This window comes from Canis lupus, chromosome 7 (assembly GCF_003254725.2).
Source record: "Canis lupus dingo isolate Sandy chromosome 7, ASM325472v2, whole genome shotgun sequence".
In the NCBI taxonomy this organism is placed as follows: Eukaryota; Metazoa; Chordata; class Mammalia; order Carnivora; family Canidae; genus Canis; species Canis lupus.
The window spans coordinates 28,575,630-28,600,598 of record NC_064249.1 but is presented as its reverse complement, the minus strand read 5'-3'; the positions used below and the strand labels follow the sequence as shown (position 1 = coordinate 28,600,598).

Here is a 24,969-nt window from a genome sequence, read left to right as displayed (position 1 = left end):
ATTCCCTGAATGGATCATGTAAACAGAGGGAAGAATCAAATTTCTAGAGTCAAGACATGGAAATGTTCAAAGAACTTTGGGAAAAGACAATGAAGAGACAGCTGACAGAGAATAGGATCTTTGAGGATGAAGAGCATAGATGTCTAAAGGATAACTTTATTAATTTTCCACAGTCTGATTTGGATATGAAGCCTTTTACTTGACTCATCTGTTTCTCATTAAATCATTATGGAGCTATGTCTGTTTCAGAGTGTATCAAAGAAGAGAGCACAGTCCTGTGGAGGTCAAGGGTGAAAACTAGGGCATACATGGGAAGTGTGTGACACTCAGATGATAGGTTTTCCTTAACAGAGCTAAGGTCATAAAATTAAATATCAATTTAATGAAATATTTCCCGAGGAAACTGCATTAATATAGCCCAGGCTCACTGAGCTCTAGTGAACAAATACATAGAAATGGGTGTATCCCTTGGACTCTTGTCAATTTCACAAAGGCTGGTATTCTGGGTTATGAGAGAAAGGGCTTATTTCTTTTACTCTGGAGCACAACTGTGTGAGGAAGATAATGGTAGCCTCATTTCATAAATAAATCTGAAATTCAGAAAGTTAATGACTTGCAGGGTCACATCATAGGGGCAGGGGCAGGATTCCCACTGAGGGGGGTTCCCCAGCCTGTGCCCTTCCATGTCACCCCAGCAAGAGTGCAGGTAGCAGAGCTGACCTGTGGTGAAAATCTAAGCACCAGGTTCCTATTTGAACACAAATGTAGAACCCTCTGGTTTCTAAGCTCAGGACAAATTCTCAGACCTGCTTCTGCTCAAGCTTATGCATAAGATCCAAAATCCTACACCGAGAAAGCATGGAAAGCAAGATTTGGGTAGAAAACAACCTATTTTTAATGTTCAGGTCACAAATCAGTTTCATACCTGACTCAATCATCGCAATAACTCCAGGAGCAAATAAGGCATATTTCATTCTTATGTTATGAGTAAGGAAACAGGAAACTAAGTCTCAGGGATGTTAAACCCAAGGTCTTTGGAGAAATTTATCTTATGAGTCCTTATTTATTTTTTTATGAATGTTGTGAATATTTATCTAACAGATGTAGCATGACATAATTCCTAAGATCACATATTAGCTTAATGGCTTAAACAAAGGACTGTGTTTTTAAGTCCATACACATCTTATTCTCAAGAAATAGCCACCATATGGGTTCTTTGATTCTGATGTCTTAGTTGAATAAGGCCTTGCAATCAGGGCTGCTGTGTGAGTCTGTGCAGGTCGTGCACTGTACAACTCTACAGGATATATCTTAAATTACATGAATGTGAATGGTATAGCCTAGATTTATATTGTATAATATGGAGAATTTTTTTCAACAGCCCATACTGTAATGCAGGATCTGAGATGGATTTGAGAAAAGAAAATATAATCATTATGAAAAAATCATCCTCACAACATGTGTAATTTTGTATGAAAGCAGTATTGGTCGTGGGGCAAGAAGGTATTTCAACTAGTTTTTACCAGGTCCCTATTCTGTTATAGGAAGCTAGTCACATTAGATGAGTATCTGTTCAAGTCATCATATGCCATGGAGAGATGTTTTACTGCAATTTATATCTAGAGTACGCTACATGCTCTTTCTGAGTTACATGAATACACAGTTACTGAGTGTCCAGTAATGAGCTAGACACTCTAGGGATGTGACAATCTCTGCTTTTAAGGTGGATAGAATTTCATTGGGAGAAAACATACACATGACAATTTTTAAAACAACAGACTAAGTAACATTTAAAAAAGACTAAATACAAAACTGCATGTTATAGACCAATTTTGCATCAAGAAGCCACAAATCTGGACCAGCTTTGAAAGGAGTAGCTATGAAAGAAGTGGGTGTGGGCAGTGGGTGGTGGAGAGGGTGCCCGAGATGGATCTTAAAGACTAGAGAGACTCTCCATAGATGGGTTAGAGGGCTGGGGTGGAGGAATCTCTTTTCACTTGTTTTAACTCTTCATGTAACATTGAAGACGTGTTCCCTGCAGTTAGCATCCTAGTGATGTTTCATTATTAACAATATAGTGGTCACTAAAAAAAAAAAAAAAAGCATCCAATACAAGACATCTTGGTGGGCCTAATAAAAAGAGCAACACTGAAAACCAAAAACAAATCAGTGCAGGCTATCTCCGTGTTCTCTCTCTCTCGGTTTCGTGCTCCTGAGATGCTACATGTGGAAGCCAGCCAACTAAGAAGAGGAGACAGAAGGTGGGGAGGCTGGAGGCAGTTAAATAGGATGGTCTCAATTTATAGCAGGTGAGGCTACCATGCAAGTAGGACTTTCTCTGTTTGGAGCAGAACCCCATTACTTTGCTGGAGTTGGAAAGCAAGGGTAACATCACTTTTAGGAACTTCTCTCTAAGAATATACCCTTAGAGGTGACTGGAGGGCAGGGGAGATCAAACATGAATATACTCCTAGAGGTGACTGGAGGGCAGGCGAGATCAAACATGACTCACAACAAAATGGAGTCTGTAAGTACACATGTATCAAGTTTCCACTGTATTTAAAGTCATCAGGTAGAGCGTTGGGTTGAAATTGGAAGTAGAGTTAAGACAGCAAAATCAGACATCTTCACAATCCATAGCAATCTTCTCCCCCCGCAGGGTCCACAAGTAAGAGACTAAAACACTGAGCTATATAAAGCACTGTAGGTGAGGGTGCGGGAGTGGGTGAGGGACACAATGGGAGCAGAAATTGCTGCTGGTCCTGTTGAAATCTTTCCAGATGTGCTGAAAGAGACGCACTCCATCTTCAATGTAGGAGACACCACCACGTACTACTATTCAGGGAGGGATTTGAAGCATCCAGGGACACTTGAGTAAGTATCCCAAGAATTTTCTTTCACAGAAGGTGCTTTAATACGGATCATCCATGCTGAATGAAAAACAGGAGAATATAAATTAAAATAAGGAGCTTAAAACTTGCAAAACTGAACAGTGTTAGCAGTAAAGGTAAATATTCATGAAGGTCAGAAGAGTGAAGGAAAATGCCTTTCCAATAGATTGGACAGGGCACAGGACAATCACTAAGGCAAAGGAATGAGAAGAAAATCCTGGAGCAATGCTTCTCACACTTGCAGCTGCTTAACCCCAGAGGTGGTGGTAAAATGCAGACAGATTCAGTAGGTTTGAGTGGGGCCTGAGATTCTCCATTTCTCACAAGCTCCCTGGTGATACTAATGCTGCTGGTCCATGGACCACACTTGGAGACGTTTCTGGGGCACGGGCTTTGACTTTGGATTGAATGAGTTCAAAGGGCATTTTAGATAGATTTTGAGCAGTGGAAATTCAGTGAGAAGTAGAAGATGACAATGCTCAAGTGGAAAGAGAAATTAGAGAAAAATCAAAACTCATGAAAGGTATGGTGGTAATTCTAAATGTCTGATTCTGGTGGGACATGTTTTAAGTGACAAATCTCATTTCCTGAAATAAATGGCACCTTTTTGTGTGTGTGACACAGTTGTCTCCTCCTTACAGAGGATGGGGGAGGCCTTTGGGAGAGAGGGAACCAAATATGGCATGTCTTAATAGCACCTTTCAAAGGGAGAACCAGATTCTAAGACTCTGCTCTCATGATGAACTGCCAGGGCAAACCACAGTTCAGCAGCTGCAAATGTGCTTGCCAATACAGAGATAAAAATGTTTCTGAAAACAAAGTTTCACATATACCCTCCACTGAGGTTGACATTGTATCTTCCTGTGTATCTTGGGTGTAGGTTTTACCCAGGCAGAATTTAGACACTAGAAACCAAATGAGGTGGTAAACAGAACCAATTTGCAGAAGAATAAAAATAACCCAGCAAGAATTGAAACCACCAATGCCCTAGGAGATGGTCATTTACCAGCAAAGAGTTAATAAAGATGAGCACAATGGATTATGAGGGTTGGCTCCAGAACTTTAAAAACAAAATGTTCGGGGATCCCTGGGTGGCGCAGCGGTTTAGCGCCTGCCTTTGGCCCAGGGCGCGATCCTGGAGACCCGGGATCGAATCCCATGTCGGGCTCCCGGTACATGGAGCCTGCTTCTCCCTCTGCCTGTGTCTCTGCCTCTCTCTCTCTCTCTGTGACTATCATAAATAAATAAAAATTTAAAAAAAAATTTTAAAAAAAAAAATTAAAAAAACAAAACAAAACAAAAAAAAAAAAACAAAATGTTCCAGTGTTTCATGTGATGGTTTTCATTTTTTTTATGTTTCTTCCATCTTATCCTTTCTCAGTGCCATCACAAATGGTTTCAGAGTGGAAAATTATACATCGTGGGTGGAGGGTGTCTGGGACTTAGAACTCTATCATCAGAGTCATGAGTCCTGAGTTCTAGAAGCATAAGGATTAAGAGCATGATCTTTGGATCTAGATGGGTACAAATCTCAGCTTTGTCACTCATTCTGTGACCTCAGGCTAGATATTTTATTTCTCTTTGCCTCTGTTCCTTTACCTGTAAAGTGAGGATATTAATAGTACTTCTCAACCACAGGTTTGTAGGCAACATTTAATTATCTCAGACACTTAAAACACTCAGAGCAGTGTGCAGCATGGAATGAATTAATGTTTCACAAATGTTTACAATTATTTTAACTATGTCACTAGCTCAGGGCCTACTGGAAAGTTATTTAACTGACTCAGTCATAAGGAAAGTTTGAACATGATGTCCATCAAGATCCTTTCAAGACCTAAAATTTTATAATTGCATGAATTAAAGTCACCTTGGTCAACAAATGACCAAAAAATGCTTCTTTGCAAAGTCCTAGAATATCTGGTGATGCGTTCAGAACCTACCTTGATGGGGTCAGCCTTCCCTTACAACTTCTGTTCACAGCTCCTCTACACCTTGGGCTCTTGGCAGTTCCAGTCAGTGATCTCCAAACATGCTGTCCCTGCCCCACTGCCATAGTATGTTTACACCATTTCCCTGTAGTCTGTCTTCCCTGCTTCTCTCCATACACCTAAATCCTATCCATTCTTGAAACCAACCCAGGGTCCACCTTCTTTATAAGGTTTTCTGTGATCACCAAGCTTCTTTGTATCAAAAAAGTCCTTTAACACAGAGTTCATTGACCATTACCATCTGCCTTATATTGTTCTGAAAATAATTCTTTTATTTTTCTGTCTTACTAGATAATAATCTTCCTGAGGTCAGGGTCAAGGACTTACTTCTTTCAGTTTTCAGTCAAGCTTAGCATTGCTCCAGCACAAAAGCACGCAGTAAACAACTGTTGATTGATTCATGTAAAAATTAGTGAGTCATTAAACTTAATATGGCAATTAGTTGAGTGTGGTAATTAATGCTAATACTCTTCCTGCTAGCCTCTCTTCCTGTCCCCCAAGGTCTTCTAAAAAACTGAATTGATCTGCTTCCATCTAGTGGCAATTAAAAACAGGTGGTTCCTGTGACAAGAAAAGGGCTCTGGGTGGATTGTGCCAGAAAAGACTTTCACTCAGTAGGTGTGAGCATGAAAGAAATCTTTACATCTTGTGGATTTCCTGCCCACAGAGATAGGCAGCCCAGCCCAGAGAAGGGTCTAGGTCCCCATCTGCACTATCAAATGGAAGGTAGGGTGGTAACATAGAATAGAACCTCCACTGACCCAATGTCCTTCCCCGGTTATCCAGTTTCCAACTGTCTCATCTCCTAGCCAAGCTTTTAAAAAGAGATGGCTTACATGTTCTGCCTCTCTACTTCCTCATTTCCACTGAATCCTCAGCGCTTGGCTATCAGACTTCCGTCATGACCTCAAACACTGAGAACAGTCTTTGCACTGACACCCTTGTTACATCCAGTGAGAACTCACCAGGCAGCACTTGAAACTGTTTCTACTTCTTTCTTTCCTTGGTATTCATAATCCAGACTCTCCTCATTTTCCTTCTGTCTCTCTGGCAACCTCTCCCCATCCTCTTTTTACCTTCAAGGACCTGTTTGATATGGATGTTCCCCTGGTTCCCACCCCTCTCCCACAACCTCTTTTTTTCTCCCACTCCACACTCTCCCCAAAATAGCAGATAACCTCCTGGAATGAGAGAACTCCGAAATCCACTCTCCTGCCCCAAGATGGCCCCTGCGCTACAGACTGAACCAATTAAATGTGGATGAGCCACAGTCACCACAGCTCAATAAAGACAAAACTGAATCTATGATCTTCACCTCCAAAACTTCTCATTCTTTTGTCTTCCCTTCTCAGTACATAGTATAGTATATAGTAACCATCCAACAGTTCCCAATAAAAAACATGATGACTTCTGATTCTTCTCTCTTTCTCAGCCAATTAACTACACTCTCACCTCATGATTTTAACTCTCACCTCAAGAACTCAACCTCATTGGTATTTCTCTAGATGGGCACCATCATCTTTAACCTAATATCTTTCCCCAAAACAGTTCTTTGCCTTCAGACTCACCCAACTCCCCTGTTTGCAGAATGATCTTTATAAGATGCAAATTTCAGCATGACATTCACCTGCTTTAGCCCAAAGACCTCAGGATTAAGTCCATACTCCTTATTATGGCTTATAAATTATTCTATGATCTGTCTTATGTTGCCTTATGTCTCTTTGGAATCTCTTTTTTAATAGATATTTTATTTAAATTTAATGTAGTTGACATATAAGGTATTATTAGTTTCAAGGGCAGAATTTAGTGATTTTTCATGCCCATTGCTCATTACATCACATGCCCTCCTTAATGCCCATCACCCAGGTACCCCATCCCCCCACCAACCTCCCCTCTAGAAACCTTCAGTGTGTTCCCCAGAGTTGAGTGTCCCATGACTTCCCTTTTGCACCCACAGCTACAGCTCACTGAACTAGTAAGGACTTCATAACAATTTGTGGTTGGTAGCATGGTTGTCTGAATAAGCAACCAATCTCCTCAGGGACCATTCTGCTTCTTCCAGCATTTCAGTTTTCTTTTTCTCTTTTTAAGATTTTATTTATTTATTCATGAGAGACGAGAGAGAGAGAGAGAGAGAGAGACTGAGAAGCAGAGAGAGAAGCAGGCTCCATGCAGGCAGCCCAATGTGGGACTCGATCCTGGGACTTCAGGATCACGCCCTGGGCTGAAGGCAGACACTCAAGTGCTGAGCCACCCAAGTGTCCTGTATTTCAGTTTTCTACCTGGGCTCTCAGTATATACCAAAGCCTCACCTCCATAGTTGTTCCTATTTATAATCTCCTTCCTAAAATTCCAAAGCAAGTCACTGGACCCCTGAACTGAGAAATGTTTGCCATCCTCACTTCTGCAGGTGGACCATGTATGGACACATGTGTACATCTCTTCTCAGTCTGTGTTTCTCCAGTTAAAAAAAAATCTGAGGTTCAAAACCAAGCTAAAAAAAAAATGCCTCACTGGGGAAGCCACAGGCAGAATTCATGTTCCCTACCTCTTCCATATTTCTGAAGGTCAATGTTTAGCAGAGCAGTAGTCCTTTACGTTCTTGTACTAGGCATTGAAGGCCTGGGTCCAGAATTAGGGCCTGGGATTTATTAGTTTCTCAAAAAATGCTTGATGAATTGAATGTTTCCTAAATACTGTACTTGATATTGCCCTTGTATTCCTCTAGGACAAGAAGAGACATATCATAAAGCTTCCAATCCTTACAGAAAACTCAGGGATAACCAGAAAGAGCTTCATTCACATAACTGTCCTTTCTTAATAGGGCATCACTCATTCATTCTAATCCCCTGGCACTGAAACAAAACCACCCATACACAAAAAAGCCAAAAGCATAGCTTTTCAAGGAGGCTAGTAGATAATCACTTTATATGGAAATTTAATTGAATGAGATCCCATGTAAATAGTTACTAAGGAGTTAATGTGTCTAGCTATAACAGGAAGTACCTCAAGGAAGGTAGAGAAAAGATCAACAAATGCAGAAACTCCTTAGTGATGAAACTTACCTTTTCTGAGACCTTTTACCTAAAAAAAGAAGAAATAGAAAAATGGCATCAGCATAAGTAGGCAATTCCAATTTTTTTTTTTAAGTAAGAGGGAAGGCAGAGTCCCACTCCTAAAACTGGCTTTTGAAGTGTATCACGCATTGGTTGGGTGGACCCCATCTGTGCGTAAGGGGATTTGAGATACTGGCTTAATGTTCTAATTCAAACAGTGGTAGAGACTCAGGTATGACTGATCCACTGATGCACATGCTTCTGCATTCCATTCCACACTCTGTGCTGATCATGAAGACAGAAGTCTAGCCCAAATTGTCTGGCTGTCAGTCCTGCTATACCCATACGCGTTGTTTACCCCTTCCCACCAACCATCTTAGCCCACCTGCAGATTCTTCCCTAAGAGACTTGGCTGCTAATCCTGTAAGAATATGTGTCATTACGTCTCACATCACTTTGTCTGTGAAAATCCACAAAGAAATTTCACTTGGGTCTCAGTGGCAGGAATTACTCATCTCATCTGAGTAACTGATGTGTTTTTATCTCACAAACACAGTAAATATTGTTAACAAGTTACACTCCCTTCTTTGGCTGCCAGGAAACAGACCAGAGCTGAGACCCTTTTCTGTCAAGTGTACAGAGCTTTGTGACACATATTTTTGTGTACCAACCGCACCTCTTGCTCCAACTTATTTTTGCAACCTAAATTTTGGGCTTCTTTTCTTATCTACTTTTAGACTAATTTTAACTTACTATGTTGAATGCATTTCATAAACCGTCTTACATAATTTCTGAAAAAAGCAGTGTATAAATAAATAGATCAATGAATGAACTGCAGGGTTGGACTCTAGAAGGGAAAAAAAGCAAAAAAAAAAAAAAAAAAAGCTTTTTGAAGAAAAAAAAAACCACCTGGAAGCACTATATTTCAGTGGCTATAAACTGGAGCTCTAGAATCATCCAATTTGGGTGCAAATTCTGTTTTATCAACTGTGGTATGTCTCTGAATAACTGCTTACCCTCTCAAGCCACAGTTCATCTGTAAAAAGAGTATGATAATTACATCTTCCTCATGGAGTTGGTAAAATAAAACGTATCCAAAGTATTTAGGCCAGGGTCTAACACATACACAGTGCTGCTTGCTCAGTTACTGTTTTAAGCCTTTAAAATATTAGAATTTACTATTTTAAAAATTTCTTCCAAAATTCAGCCTGCTGATTATATGAGCTGAATGCATTTGAGAAAGGAGAATTAAATCTGAATTACTTTCAAGTTCTGCTTGTTTATCTTCATAGAAATATATTTTCCTTTTAGGAACAATGAAACACATAACAATACATAAGCAAGAATCTGTCACTATTGAGAGAGTTCTTTGTGAAGAAAAAGGAAGTAAGTGGCATGTGTTCAGTTTCATGCCCCATTCTAACCCTGCGGGTTAATTCGGGTGGGAAATTCTCCCAACCAAGAGAAAATATAGAGCCTCATTAATCTGAACACCATTGGTGTTAGGGGACATGTATGGATGGAAATCTATCTCTCATTCTGGCCCCTGCCAATATGGGATTTGAGAGATTTGGTCTAAAATCACTGCCTCAGTTTCCTTATTTATCAAACAGGGCCAATGATAATGGCTAATCAGAGAACCATTATCTAGGGGAAAAAAAACTATTTCTAGATAAGCTCATACAGAAGGGCACGCATTTCTGGATTTGCATTTATTTCTCTTCCAGAAGAAAGGAGCAAATGCCTGGGTATCAAGACAACTAGAGCAGCGACTGAAGTGCAGGTTCAGAAAATCCATCCAAGGACAGGACAGGTATCAAGAATCTAGTTGTGGGACACCTGCATTGCTCAGTGGTTAAGTGTCTGCCTTCAGCTCAGGTCGTGATCCTGGGGTCTTGGGATCAAGTCCCGCATCGGGCTCCCCAAAGGGAGCTTGCTTCTCCCTCTGCCTATGTCTCTGCCTGTCTCTTTCTGTGTCTCTCATGAATAAATAAAATCTTAAAAAAAAAAGAATCTAGTCATTTCACTGGCTACTATGTCCTAAATATTCACCTTTCCTCTTTTTCCAGCTTGTTGAACCCAAAACACTTATTAAATCTTCCCAGTTGATAACTACTATATATATGCAGTTTATTGCTTTTCACTTTTTTCTTGTAAATGTGCCAGCTACACTGTTAGAAAAGCTCTGGGGGGTTATCCTGGGAACCTATCCATCATTCCTAACACCATTGCTATAGGAAAAACATTCTTCGTGTTGCAAAGAACTAACTTACAACTACAATCATTGGAAAACAAAGTTACTTGGAAGTTGGAAATATCAGAAGATGTTCTATAAATGAAGGCTATTAAAATGCTACATTAAAGATACCCTGACTCTCCTACAAAGTCAGTGATCTTTTGGGGCTTCTGTTCTTTTTGTTGGCATACATGTATCTAGCCTAACTGCCCGTTATCTGTTTCCTGTTTGCCACACACTTATTCCCACAGCAGAGGCATGTAGTTTTCAAGTTATCAATTTGAGATCTTGTACAGAAATGACTCCAAGGTAAAAAATTTAAAAACAACAACCCCACTACTTTTCTCAGCCCTGCTGATAGAACCACTTGAGCTAGCTAACCTCCACCCCTCACCCTGCCGCTGAATACAAGTGACTTCATTGTATTCTTTTGATTCTACTAACAGTTATTAAAAGACTGGAATTTGGGGATATCCTCCTTATTAAGATGACTCACAGCCCCCAATTCCTTAAAGGTTATTTAGAGAACAGCCCAGAGGGCAGTGTGTAATAGCCCACTGTATTCTCTACCCCTCATTTCTATCACCATTACCCAAGGTAGGAGGGAAAAAAGATGATTGGGGTCAGGGTTTGAAGACTCAATGGAAAGGATAACCAGGGACGCCTGGGTGGCTCAGCGGTTGAGCATCTGCCTTTGGCTCAGGTTGTGATCCTGGGGTCCTGGGATCGAGTCCCACATCGGGCTCCCAGTAAGGAGCCTGCTTCTCCCTCTGCCTGTGTCTCTGCCTCTCTCTGTGTCTCTCATGAATAAATCAATAAAATCTTTAAAAAAAAAAAAAAAAAGGAAAGGATAACCAATGGTGGGAGAAAAAATATCATTCTTCCTGTGCCTTAGTGTAATACTTAAGTGCTTAATATCGTGCAGTAAGATCATGGGATCCAATCTTAGCAGGATTTCCAAAAGCAGGAGCAGAGACATTTGTGCTCTCTGCTGACACTAGTGAAGTTTTAGCACATCAACAGTGCCCCCATCCATTTTCTTTCTGAGTTGGTTATAAAATGAATCTAGTGCCATTCTTAAATTTGGAATGAAAGATCAGATCATAGTAGAAGATTGATTGGTAAATAATATTCCTATAATTGGCAGTGAGGAAGGGTGAGGGGCAGCCTTTATACACCATAGTCAATGAGCAGAATACATACTAATTAATTGATGGAAGTAAAATTAAAATGGCAATCAGCTGACTCCATAGAAATGCAATGCAAAGCAGTTGGTTAGCAGTTATTTTGAGATCATCAATGGCCTCTGAACTTAAAGCAGGGATATCTCAAAAGCTGCTTAATCTCCATGAATTTCATAGTCTTAAACATTTCTGTCAGGTCAGTTTGTCCAAACGTGGCAGTGCATACCCAGGGCCTGCCAGACCGTGGGTCTCTAACCAGTAAGTCAACCCCACTTTGAGGTTGGACATACTTAGGGGGGAGTTGAGAGGAGTGATGCTGTTGTTTTTCCCTCGTGTCCCATGTACTGTTCCAGACAGCAGCTATTAGCTTCTCAAACAGTCCTCCTTATTCCCTTTTCTTCTCCAGGCCAGAGTGGAGGGAAAGCAAATACAGTGCATTTGGTTAGAGCTGTGACCTCAGTGAATAGACACTGGGGAGAAAGTGTGAGGATTTCTTCCAGGGACAGTGTAATTCCCACACATTAGAAGCCAGACAGGTATGTGGCTCAGATTTTGAGGAACAGTACCTTAAAAACATCAGATTCATTTTCTAGTGGAATTGAAGCACTGAGATCAAAGGCATGGAGACTTCTTAAAGGACAGGGATTATGCATCCTTTTTTCAGAATTAAATAAGAGCAAAGAATCATTAAAATATCTCATTTGTCTATTATTACTCTAGCATGCCTTGAAAACACTAGGCATTTTTAAAAGGTTTGTCGGATAAAAAGCACAATACAGCCAACTTGTTTTAATGGAAGCATACGTGAGTTGTTTCACACATCCCCAGGGATGATGTTTATAGAACACAGAGCTTGGTATCCTGCTTCAGTTGAATTGATCATACTTAACTTCCTGTGGGTTTCAATGTTTTTTTCCACCTTGAATTGTATTACTTTCATATGAAGGCAACTCACATACCTTTCTTTAATCTTCTTGCCAGCCAAATGATAAATGCCAACCCAGCAAAAGCAGTAACCATGACTGCCACCGGAATGAAGAGAGGGTTATAGTCACCCTCCTTGATCATTGAGAAACTCCTGTCCACTTCTGAAAGAGATCAGTAAGGCACATAGCATGAGGCCACAGCGCCACTTACTTAGGTGCCATCTTGTGACATTAGACTTTGTTCCTCCACCACATATTCCAGTAATAGCCCATTTGATGCCATTTGACAGATGAAGAAACCGCCATGGGAAGGACCATGATGAGTATTCAGCAGAGGCAGAGATGAGACAAGCTTTTCTAGGCCGAAGCCTATAAATTCTTAATTTCTAGATATGCAATTAATGGAATTCCCAGAAGAAGTGCCTAAAAATCTTGGCAAAGTGTGGTCATCATTGCATTTACTTCCATGGCCTTGTTCAATAGTTGGGACTCTAAGACACAAGGAGGATCTAAAATATCTAATATGACCTCAGAAAAAATAAAATCCAGTGATCTGAACCAGATAACATAGCAATCAAAGGAAACTATTAATGCTTTTACTTTGAAATAGCTGTGCAAACATAGGCACTTGTTGTTTACATGCCAAGAACCCACACTAAACTGTCTTTCAAATGATGTAGTCCTACCATGTATTTCTACTTCCTTCACAAATAACTAAATGGATACACCTATATATCCTCTTGAAAGGGTGAACTAAGTGCAGCCTGGGTAGCTCAGCAGTTTAGCACCGCCTTCGACCCAGGGCATGATCCTGGAGACCCAGGATCGAGTCCCATGTCAGGCTCCCTCTATGTAGCCTGCTTCTCCCTCTGTTTGTGTCTCTACCTCTCTGTCTCTCTGTTTCTCATGAATAAATAAATAATAATAAAATCTTTAAAAAAATAGAGTGAACTAAGTTCATTTGGGAACTTTTATTGAAGAAATACCCATATGAATAAAGTGTATGTTCTGATACCACCAACTAAATAAACATACTTTTGCATATTATTACAGGGTCTGTATCCCTTATTCTTCATGTTATTTTGATGAACCCTTTCAAAGTGGTCCCATCTTCATACCCAAAAATATAATAGAAAAAGGGCTCAAGTTCTCAGACGATGAAAACAGAGAACAACTTATTTGCTTATCATAGGTACTGCATCAAGTGGAGAGCCCATGGAAATGAGGAAGACATAGTCCTCCTCACACACAGATTAGGGAGGCATCGGCTTAGTGATAATAGAGAAATGTCCACTATTTGGGGAATTAGGTAGTCATTGGTGACCTTTTAGAGACATTTTAATGGCCTAACAGAAGTGCGATAGCAGTGGAATAGAAGAATGAAGAAGAATAAGTCAGAGACAATTAGTGCCTGTAGATGTTAAGAGTTAAGGTAGGAGGAGTTGAAAATCAGCTGAAGAAACAAATGGCTGCCATCGAAAGAATACACAAGAACAGCCCAGGATTTTACAGTAAATTAAGATGTACAAATTTATTTTTAGGCCATATACATTTAGCAAAATGAAATATAAAAGTTTACTCTATTTCCCCCACTATCTTCCTATCCACCAGCTCCATTTTCTAATCTTTAGTATATCAGGGCAAACTTACTTACTTTGACATATTGGTTTAGGGCTTGACCAGATTCTAGATGATTGGCAAATAGTTTCCTTCTCCCCAATTAATTCGGTTCCTTCTGAGCAGTTAAAGGTGCAAGTGGAGGTAAAGCTGAAGTTCCCCAGGGTGTGACTACAGTCCATGGTCCCCAAATCAGGGGCCTCCAAAGGCACACATTGAATTACTTCAATGAAAAAGAAAAAAAAAGCAGTATTTCTGAGCAGAGACCTTGACAAAATGTTTTAACCAATGTTGGCTTGACACAACTATAGAACCACTTGATTGAATCTAGACCTTTAGAATCTCCAATAATTAGTTCTGATAATGCTGCTTCCAGACTTTACTTTCCTGAGAATGATAGAGAGTGCTGTGTCAGAGGGGGAAGCCAGGAGCACTGACAGCCCTTGGGGGGTAGGAGGGAGGGGAAGCGGGGATGGTGCTCCAGGTTGCTACCCTAGTTTGCTGCCCAGGTTGCTGCTCCTGGTTGCTGCCCTAGTCCTGGTAACTCTGCAACACCACTGGAAGTGCCATGCTGCATGGCCTTGGCCTCCAGAGATCTTATGGAATAGGTTCAGTGAATGCAGAGAATTCCTACCGTTCCATTTCTTCTAAAGCAAACAAGGTTGAAAAACACCCCAATTGTCTGAAATAAGTCACTCAACTTTTGCAAAATTCAGCAGGTTGGTCAATTTAGCTCTATGACTTCAATATTATTTTGAGAGCTTTTCTGAGAGTTAAACCACCTAAAATTAGTGAGGCAGGTGCATAAATGGAGAAAATGTAACTAAAACGTTACAACGTTACAAGTTCAGACACCACCAGTTTTCTCCCATATAGGGATAGTTTACATGACAGTTAAAAAGGAAAAAATAAAAAATAAAAAAATTTCAAATTTCACCATATTTCAAATAAAAAAAGAAGAAGATCAAGAGACTATGTTTGTTTTTCATAGCAGTTGTTATTCCCTTGAGAGTTCACAGAGAAGGAAAAGTAAAAATGATTTCAAGAATAAACCAAATAAAACAATCAAAAAACCTCTACTCGGGCTCCTGGGTGGTTCAGTTAGTTAAGTGTCGGACTCTTGATCTCAGTTCAGGTCTTGATCTCAGTCAGGGTTGTGAGTTCAAGCCCCACATTGGGTACACTGGGCGTGGAGCCCACTTTAAAAACAAAACAAAACAAAACACCAAACCCTCAACTCCCTGAGAAGGAAACTAGTTGGTGTTCAGTAAGATGCCACATAAAATGGGTGTTACTGAGAGGACAGAAGAACCAACATTTAACTGAGACTCAGCAAGACTGGCTATTTATGCCATGCCAATGAGAAAACTAAAATAAAAATTACAGTATAGTTACACCATGTATTACTGAAAATTATATGCATATTGTGAGATGGTTTCAGAGGTATTTGGTTGTTTTTTATTTGTGGCTTTTCTTCTTGATATGAGCAACAACGGTCCCTTTAAAAACATCATGGTATGATCTAAGATAGATTAAATTATGTTCCAAAGAGGACAGAGACTTCTTAGCAAGTTTCTACTGCATTTTCTCAGTTTGTAAACCCTAGACAGCCATGACAAAGCTTCTAGTCTGAAGAGTTACTCACCTTGACAGGTCGGTTCTTGAGATGACCAGTTTCCAAAAGGTCCACAAGTGGTTTCCTCAATCCCAATGAGGTCTGTCCCCATAGAACAATTGAAGGTGCAGGTGGAGGTAAAGCTGAAGTCCCCCAAGGGGTGACTACAGTCCATGGTCCCCAAATCAGGGGCCTCCAAAGGCTCACACTGAATCACTGCAGCAAGAAAAGAAACAGCATTGGCTAGTGTGAAGCCGACCTGATGTCTGGGGTTAAATCCTAGCTCTGCCTTTGCACAAGGTAAATTACCTCTTCCAGCTGCAGTCTCTTCTTCTATGAAAGAGGAATCATGATAGTTGTATTAGCTTCCTAGAGTTGGTGTGGGAATTAAATGATCTAACACAGATCAATAACTTAGAAGAGAACCTGGCTCATAGGAAGAACTAATTAAACATTAGCTAGTCTTTTTATTATTATTGGCATTATCTAAGGAGAGAATGTTTAAACCTAGGTAGGTTTCCATGGGAATGACCAGACCAATTTGGAAATAACTATCGCATCAGAGTGCCTACGTATATTAGAGTTCTGGGATCAGGAGGCATATAAAAAGAGTGGGAAAGCTTTAGGAAGCATCTCGGCCTCAATTCTGTCTTCAACCACTCTAGCTCCTACTTTCACCCCTCTTCAGAAATTATCTATTTTCCTTCTCTGACTGGTGGTATAGTAGATCAAATTGAGCCTTGGAAATCAGTCTTCACATTTCTAGGTCCTGCCATATCATTTGAGCAAATATTTCTACTCTTCTGTCCTATTCCTTATCAAATTTGAGCCATCATTCAGACCTTACTTTTGAGATTTCAGGTAAGAGTGGACTTGAGGAGCTAGAAGAATTTTTATATTTTCCATATACAGTACAAACCCAAATTAAATTATGTTCTCCAATTCAACCCATGCCTACAAGCAGGTGTTTAATATATTCCAGGCATAGCCTCATTTTGACATATGAAATGGTAAGTACTTATTAATCTCAAGCTTCTATCAGTCTTCTAGGGGACATAGACAAGTAAATGGATGACTTCAATAAATGTGGGATAAACAAGAAAGAAATATGTGGAACTATTAGAACATGGAATAGGGAGACTTAGCTTGTTCTAAGTCCAAAGAAAGCTTTCTGAAAAAAAATGGTCCCTAAAATATGTCTTAAAGATGAACAGGTGTGCTAGCCATGTGCAAAGTGAGAGAGAGAAAACCTTGAGCAAGTCAATGAGATACAAAGAACATATGAAAAGTGTGGAGAACTCCAAGCATTTTAATGTTACTAGAAGGAAAGAGGTAGGAGATGATGTGAGATGAAATTAGAAAGAAAGGTAGGAGTTAAAGCAAAATGCTATTATCTTTTTTTCATTGATCTAATGAGTACCTACTATACATTGAGCTTTTCTCTAAGTGTGAGGAGTTCAGATTTCATCCTGTAGGACAAATGATAGTTAGAAATTGAAGGGTGTATATATGTGTGATGTTTGTCGGATTGTTTTTGATTGATCAGCCTACCTATAGTATGAATAGTATGTTACTGGGGAGTTAATTTAAAGTTGTGGAACTCAAATAAGAAATTAATGCAATAACCTAGAAGGAATGAGGGCAGTGGTAGCAGAATCAACAAATAAGAGGCAAATTAGAGAAATATTAATAAATAATTAATAATTAATTAAATTATAAAAATGAGTAGTATGTTACCTTGCATAAAGGTAAGGGGAGGTGAAAGAGTTTCATATCAGGTTGCCCACATAAATGGTGAGGTCTCATACCAAGATAAGAAATACAAAAAGGAAACCTGGCCAGGACAGTTGATTTTACAGTCTCTGGGGCATCAAAAGAGATATGCCTCGCTGGAAAGGGCTGGAAAAAGATCTGTCAGTGTGAAGCTCACATGCATTTGTGAGTCCACAGGAGTTGGTAGTTTGACCAAAACGGGGTCATGTAGAGTCCTTGGACAAAATATAGAAGAAGATGAGAAATAACAATATTGTATGGGCTTGGATAAGTGCCAGTGAAGAATCCCAAGAAGAAATGATTACAGGTAGAAAGAAGACCAGAAAAGAACGATAAAATGGAAGCTGAGACAAAAAAGAAAAAGAGTAAAATGTTTGAAAAGGAGTGAAATGGGCATGCCAAAGATAAAAGAATTAAAAAATAAAAGATAAAAATATTAAGGATAAATAAAGAAATAAACAAAAATAAACTTCAGAAGTGGAGTGAAGGTATTGGGTAGGAATTGAGTGAAATGAGTTAGACCTATTCCAGTTATTTGACATTTGACTTTAATTCCTCAGGTTTTTTTTTTTTTTTAAGATTTTATTTATTTATTCATGAGAGACAGAGAGAGAGAGGCAGAGACATAGGCAGAGGGAGAAGCAGACTCCCTGCAGGGAGCCTCATGTGACTGGATCCCAGGGCTCTGGAATCACGCTCTGAGCCCAAGGCAGATGCTCAACCACTGAGCCAACCAGGAGGCCCTAATTCTTTGTTCTTTACAAATACTGCTTTTCTCTTCTTATAATTTTTTGTCCTATGCACCAGATACTTCAACCATGGTTTTGAAACTCAATCAATACCAATCAAAGGATTTAATATTTCTTTCAGTAGTGAGTTGACTAGGTCAAAGACTCCTTGACTTTGAATCTATGTGCTCTTCTTTTCTGTTTCTACCACCATGACTGTGAATGATTTCAACAGACTCCCACCGATTTTCTCCATCTTCTCTTTTTGATCTCCAATCCATTTTATGCATTGCTTCTAGGAAAACTGCCCCAAATGTAGGTATTAAGATGCTAAGTGGCCTCCCATTGTCAAATAAAGGCCAGATTCTTGCATTAGGCAGTTAACTCCAGTTTACCTTGCTTTCCATCAAACTAAATTATGAGCATATATAATTTTCACTAGGTAATTGCAAATCCTTTATGGGCAGAATCTATAATAGATTTGTCTCTGTGTCCCCCAAAATACCCAGCCCAATTAAATGTGTTGGATTTACTACTATGTTTCTCTGACCTATATTCATATCATTATGTGAACTTTTTGGGCTTCCCTGTCATGACTTTGTGGATGACATAAAAAAGCAAGATTACCTAATGGGTAACTCATCCCCCTCATAATAAATGACAATGTTTCTTTCAAGTGTTAGGCATCTCATGAATCCAACAAATTGGCTATATTATGAGTTCCCTAAGAACAGGAATCTACCATCCTTGATGCATTATTGTCATCGTTCCAGCTTTCTTCCCAGCCCTGGGTTCTTTGTGGTAGAAAGATTTGCTAAGAAGTGAAACTTCATGCTGACTTATGAAATCTTTCAGGAAAGCTAACAACATTGTGCAAGGATATCCTTCTGATCAAAACTTCTCATTTCTCAGAATGGCTAGTATAATTTCGTCCCAGTCAAATTCCACAAGCTACAATAACCCCTGTAACTTTACAAAGGAAGAGACAAAGTCAGGAAAGGGAGCTTACCGAATTGACACTGGGGCCCATAGTAGCCCACATCACAGTTACAGGTGTAGTTATTGATGGTTTCCACACATTCTCCGTGGTTGCTACATGACGAGGGCTGACAAGAAGCTTTAAGGAGAGGTCAAAAATAAATTATTGTAATGTGATTACTTCTTAGTACTCATAGTTATTTCATTAGGAATAGATAAGTTTTTTGCTGCAACTATTTTAATAAACAGGAAAGGTTTATTTGTACATTCATAGGATTTTTGCATAAAAGCCATATGTTAGAATTTTTTGTTTATGTAATATACTGGCCATGTAGCCACAGACATATACATAGAATGAATTCACCAAGGCCAATACTGCATAACATTTTGCGGAAACTTAGTGACATACTTTGAAACTCTTGGAATTACTTTGTTATAAATATTATAAGCAGGTTAAATGATGACCTAACTATTTCTGTAATATGCTTGGCAATCCCTTTCTTTATAGAAAGTACCAGAGAAAGATTAAGAAGTCTGTGGAGAGCCCAATTTAGAAGAGATCAAATTCAGTATGTTTCAATGTTGAAATATGACTTGGAAAAATCTGAGTGTTTTAGAACTGAAAACAGAAATTTTCATCTTCCACAGATAATGAAATATGGCAGTATTTAATTATATAGAACCATATAAGATTAAGCCAAGAAGGAAACATGAGCATAAAGCCCCTTACCTTCCAATGAGGAAACGGGGGTCATGGCCTGAGCTCTTGGCCAGACCCATCTTCTGCTTCCACTTCCTTACCTTACTTCTCACATACACTCACATAATGATGTAAATTGATTTAGAATGTAATTTTTCGGTGTTAGGACCAGCCTCACATGCACAGAAGTGACACGATTTTATTTTATTTTATTTTATTTTATTTTATTTATTTTTTATTTTATTTTATTTATTTTATTTTATTTTATTTTATTTTATTTTATTTTATTTTTGAGGACTGGATTTATTTTAGACTGTACTAGGAACTCCTTTCTTTCCTACCACCCACTCTGGGATTAGTCCCATCATTCTCTCTACTGTGGCCACTCCCTACCTGTGTAACAGAGGGCTATCTTTTGTTTGAAGCAGGAGTCATCATTCCACTTTCCTGCATCTCTGGTCCTCTTGATGTAGATCTCCACACAGTCCTCTTTGGACTTTTTGTTGTTAGGCTCTCCAACTCCCCAGTTCTCTGCTTCTCTGGTTAGAGACTTGTTGGTTCCTACCCAAGTCCATATCCCTCCTACCTTCCGGATGCCTATCCAGTAGTAAGTGGGGCTGAAGGGAAGTGTCGTCTGCAGGTATTCAATTTCCCCCTTGTTTTGTATGGCAACTAAATCTGTGTAATTTTCTTTACAGAACCTTCTAGCCTTTGCCCAGTTCATGGGTTGTTCAGAATGGTGGTAAGTCCAGCAGTTGGTTCCATGATGTGCAAGGAAATCTGAAAGACACCAGTGTGAACTAGGTAGGTTCACAGTTAACAGCTGAAAAGAATCTAGAAGTAATCCAGGCTGAGCCTGCCACGGAGAGATGATGAAACCAAGACCACAGGATCAGTCATTTGCAGATTTGAAGTAGAACCTAGACCTTAGGGTTCTAATCACTTTTCACGGTAACATAAAATACTTTTTACTCATCTCTCTGTTTTAGGCAAATTTGGTGGCTTCCTAGATTAATTTTTATAACATCATTTTTTCTCAAAATTCTTTCAAGTGAAATTTCACTGACATATTTTAGAAATTCATATTTCTTTTTTCATTTATGTATAATCATATTTCCCTAAAACTTACTCTCTATTTTTTTATCCTGGGATAATTTCCTAAAAGCCAACATTTATCTTTCTATGGGAGAATAATATGAGGACAGGCATAACAACATACTTTTAAGTAATCTTTTTCATATCAAAAAGATAATCTTTTACCACAGGAAGAGCTGCTTCTGGGAAAGCCTCAATACATAACTCAAGCCTTATATATTTAACTATATATTTCTAAAAAGAAAAATTTACAAAACTAAATGAAGCAGGATTATGAAATTGATTTAGATCATGTTCTGTGCACAAAAATACTCAGCTGATGGTGTTTAACAATCATATGGCACTTTGAATATGAGGACTTTGACAAAAATAGAAATAAATACATAATCATGCCATGACCTCGTGATAGCATATGCCATTCTAAGCATGGTATGATCTATGTGAAACACAGTTCTACCATTAAGGTAAATGTTTTTTTGACCATCAACATTTGTTGAGTTTTCACCAGGTAGGACAAAAACCATGGAAGATACCAAAGAAAACATAGATCCAATTTTTACAGTCTCCTAAGGCTTATGAACAAGGAATAACAGATGCAAAGAAAGCACAATTAATTTTGATCAAATTAAATATGTCAGAAGGGAACAGAAAACAGAGAAACAGATATGATTAATGAATATAAAGAATGTAATAAAATAAACATTTGGAACAGAGTTGTAAAGAAACATTCTACCAGAATATAAGTCCTAAGAAGGAAGAAACTGGTTCAGTGTTGTATCCTCAGTGCCTACAAGAGTGTCTGGCACATTCCAGGAACTTGGAAAACACTCGTTGAATGAAGAGTGCCAACTTTGCAGGTGACATGAGGCAGACACAGTATAAGGAATATGTCAGGGGCAGAGGAAAGTACATTTGTTTGGCCAGAGCTAAAAATCTAGGCTAAAGGGTAAAAGGACACTAGATTACTTGGGAATGGCAAAGAAGGTTTAAAACAATTGCAGCAGAGTCTTCAAGGATCAGACATAAAACTTGTCACACCAATGGGAGAAGAATAAAAAAATACATAGAGGGTCTGACCTTAAGGAGCTCATACTTTAATGGTAGAAATGACCTAGATGTGCACTAAACTACTGATAAAAAATAGAAAGTACAGAGCACCTACCTGACTGGCTGAGTTGGAAGAGCATGCAACTCTTGATCTTGGGGATGTAAGTTCAAGCCCCACATTGGGTGGAGAGATCACTTAAAAATAAAATTTTTTTAAAAAAAGAAAGAACCATGCTAAATATTTGGTATGGATTCTAAATGTCCCATCAGATATTTCTTTTCTTTTCTTTTCTTTTCTTTTCTTTTCTTTTCTTTTCTTTTCTTTTCTTTTCTTTTTTTTAGATTTTATTTATTTATTCATGAGAGACAGAGAGAGAGAGAAAGAGAGAGAGAGAGGCAGAGACACAGGCAGAGAGAGCTGCAGGCTCCATGCAAGGAGCCCGACATGGGACTCGATCTCAGGTCTCCAGGATCACACCCTGAGCTGAAGGCGGCGCTAAACCGCCGAGCCACCCGGGCTGCCTCCATCAGATATTTCTTAACTGACTTTATTTCTTCATAATTAAGACTTATGTGGGATTATCAGGATCTGGACTGTGCAATGAGGGTGTGGCAGGTTTTGGATGTTTCTGAGGAAGTACTAGAGGTAACAAGAAGAAAAAGATGTTCATAGGAAAGATAGAATTAACAACTATCTACCTAATAATCTTTGCTGCAACTATGTACACCCAGTGGATATTTAAGAAAAATAAGCATTAAGTTAAAAAGGGCTTAGCAATATACAAATACCATAACGTACCAAAACAGAGCACTGTCCAGACCCAAAACTTGAAGACATACCATGAGCACCTCTGAGCGCTCTGACATTTCCATGGAAATATCTGCAAAGAAAATACAAAGCTATAGTTAGATTATGTTCTTAAGTCACAAGTTAACAGCACCTTAAGAAGGTGGCTGAACTTTCTTAAGGTTCAAAATAAAATACACTTACTTACTAACCCTGTCTGAGGTAAGAGGTTTCTTAGATGTGTACAAAAAACTGGCATTAAATTTGCTTTGAAATTGATAAAGAGTTGTTTCTTTTCTTTTTCATGTTTTAGCCTCAGGTTGCTGATTGTGACTACTCTGATTTTCTCTACATTTCAGTAATTTTTTGAATTTCCTTTCTGCTGAGCTGTTAGAGGACACTATTTGAAACTTTATATATATATTTGAAACTTATATATATATATATATAAGTTCTTTGATGCTTAATGAACTCTTGGTGTCTGGGATTTAAATGTTAAATTTTTATACTGGATTATAATGGTTCAATGCTTCAGATACTTAAAAGTATCAGATAGCCAGACACCAACAAAGAAAAGCAATTCATTTCTTTTTCCATTTAAAAGGAATACATTTTTCAGAACCCAGACCACAAATTCTCTGCACACCTTAAACCTATTTTCTCAAGTGTATCACTTCTCCAGTAACCCCAATATTTATCCACAAAAGTGCTCATTTCAACAAGGTAGTTCTCCCTCAAGAATCTCACCAGAGACAAGTCAATGAGGAGAAATCAGCACATCTGAGAAGAAAGGTTCTAAGAGCACTTTTTAGATCCAGCATTTGTAATTCTTGGCTTTGCTAAAACCAAAAATGAAATGTGTTATTTCTTGTCCTTTGCCACCTGTCTTTGAAATCCCAACGGGTTCTAGCTGAGTAACTGGAAGTCCTTGAGGCTGAAAAGCTCACCATGGCTTTGTTCTTCCTTCTTTAGTTCTTCTGGACTTCAGCCTATGAACTCAGCACCAAGGTGTCTGGCTCCTTGCCCACAGCTGGGGGTGCTGTGCTTTGGGAGGCTAGGTGGAGTGCCACCAAAAAGGCTTGCTTTCTTTCATTTCTCAGACTGAGTCTCACATCCTCCTCCCCTTTCCCCACCCCTTTCCTAGTCTAGTTTCTGTCACCACCCAGAGAAAAGAAGAGCTGTTAACCAGGGGCAATGTTGCTAGATTCTCTCCCCCTTCCTTCCCTCCTCCTTCCCCTACATCCTTCCTTCCCTCCTTCCCTCCTTCCCTCCCTTCCTCCCTCTCTCTTCTCTTCCTCCCTCCCTCCTGTCTTTCTTCCCTCCTGCCTTCCTTCTCCTCTTTCTCCCTCTCTTTGCTTCCCTCTCTCCTCCACTCCCGTCTCTCTTGCTGTCTCTCTTTCCTGCCTTTCTTTTTGAATAAACCCTGTGCTAACTCTTGGTTATCCATGGTAAAGGGTCCCAGATAACTGCAAACACCACACAGTCAAAACAGCAGCGTTTTGAACCAATTCCTGATGCCTGTTTAGCCTCAGTCAACAGTTCCTGCTCTGTCTTTCCTTGCTCGCCCCCAGGTGGAGGTCCTTGGTAATGGTACCTCCTAAAGTTAAGCCCTAATGAGAACAAAGCCCTGGGGAGGTTTTTGCCCTGTGACTTTGGGGACCTAGAGTACTTTTACATTTCTGAACTGTAAAATATGAAGGAAATAGGCTGCATATGAAATTAGGACCTATATGATGGAGGACAGTGAAAAGTGAGGATATGATCAGCTTTATATTTTTTAAAAGATAAGTAATAACAGCAATAACTGGAGAGCTCTGCCAACACTGCACATGGATCAGGTCATTGGATCTTCATGAAGGTTAAGTACTACTATCCCCCAGCCAGCACTATCATCATTCCCATTTTAAAAGGGTCTCCGAGAGCTTAAGGAAGTTGTGTTTAGTGACAAATCTAATAAGAGACACAGCTGGGGTTTTTAACCAAGGCCAGTCAGTTCTGAAGCCTCTGATCTTGATGATTAGGGGGCACACCTTCTACCAAGAACTTGGAAGACAAGTTGAAGTGGGGACAAAGCTGGAGCCAAGGAGCTCCATGAGGTGCCCATGTTCCTACTATCATAACCTGAAGGAATGTCTAGACTTGTATTTCTGAGTCTTCTCCTTCAATTCTCTCTTGACACTTGTCCAATCAGACTATCAATCATGTTGATTCCCTGAGACTGCTCCCCCAAGGTCCTCCATTTCACCAAAGCCAACAACAGATTCTCCATCCTCATGTTATCTAATCAATCAGTCTCTGGTTCTCCTCCTACCTCGCAGAAATGTTCCTTCTCTGTTTCATTTGTTGAT

The 24,969-nt window shown here is 39.4% G+C and overlaps 1 protein-coding gene across 2 annotated transcripts; it reads right to left on the bottom strand.

Moving 5' to 3' along the window:
• Positions 1–2,542: 2,542 nt before the first annotated feature.
• On the bottom strand, positions 2,543–23,727 carry SELL (selectin L). 2 transcript variants are annotated; one of them, XM_025430423.3, is made up of 9 exons: positions 23,569–23,727; positions 22,634–22,715; positions 20,086–20,472; positions 19,024–19,131; positions 15,544–15,729; positions 13,936–14,121; positions 12,315–12,443; positions 7,945–7,963; positions 2,543–2,930 (listed from the first exon to the last, which is right to left on the bottom strand). In XM_025430423.3, the coding sequence occupies exons 1-9, from the start codon at positions 23,569–23,571 to the stop codon at positions 2,912–2,914; spliced, it is 1,119 nt and encodes a 372-aa protein (XP_025286208.1). In that variant the 5' UTR covers positions 23,572–23,727; the 3' UTR covers positions 2,543–2,911. The 2 variants fall into 2 exon arrangements, with proteins under 2 accessions (XP_025286208.1, XP_035575258.1); XM_035719365.2 differs by lacking the exon at positions 23,569–23,727 and adding an exon at positions 21,950–22,029 and having other exon boundaries at positions 22,634–22,693.
• Between the last annotated feature and the right edge of the window lie 1,242 nt (positions 23,728–24,969).

Excerpts from the sequence above, each read along its gene's own strand:
- SELL (XM_025430423.3), bottom strand. Across the intron at positions 19,132-20,085 it reads GATAGCCCTCTGTTACACAG|CTTCTTGTCAGCCCTCGTCA; the intron begins GTAGGGAGTGGC and ends CTCTCCTTAAAG. Across the intron at positions 12,444-13,935 it reads CCCTAAACCAATATGTCAAA|AAGTGGACAGGAGTTTCTCA; the intron begins GTAAGTAAGTTT and ends GATCTCTTTCAG.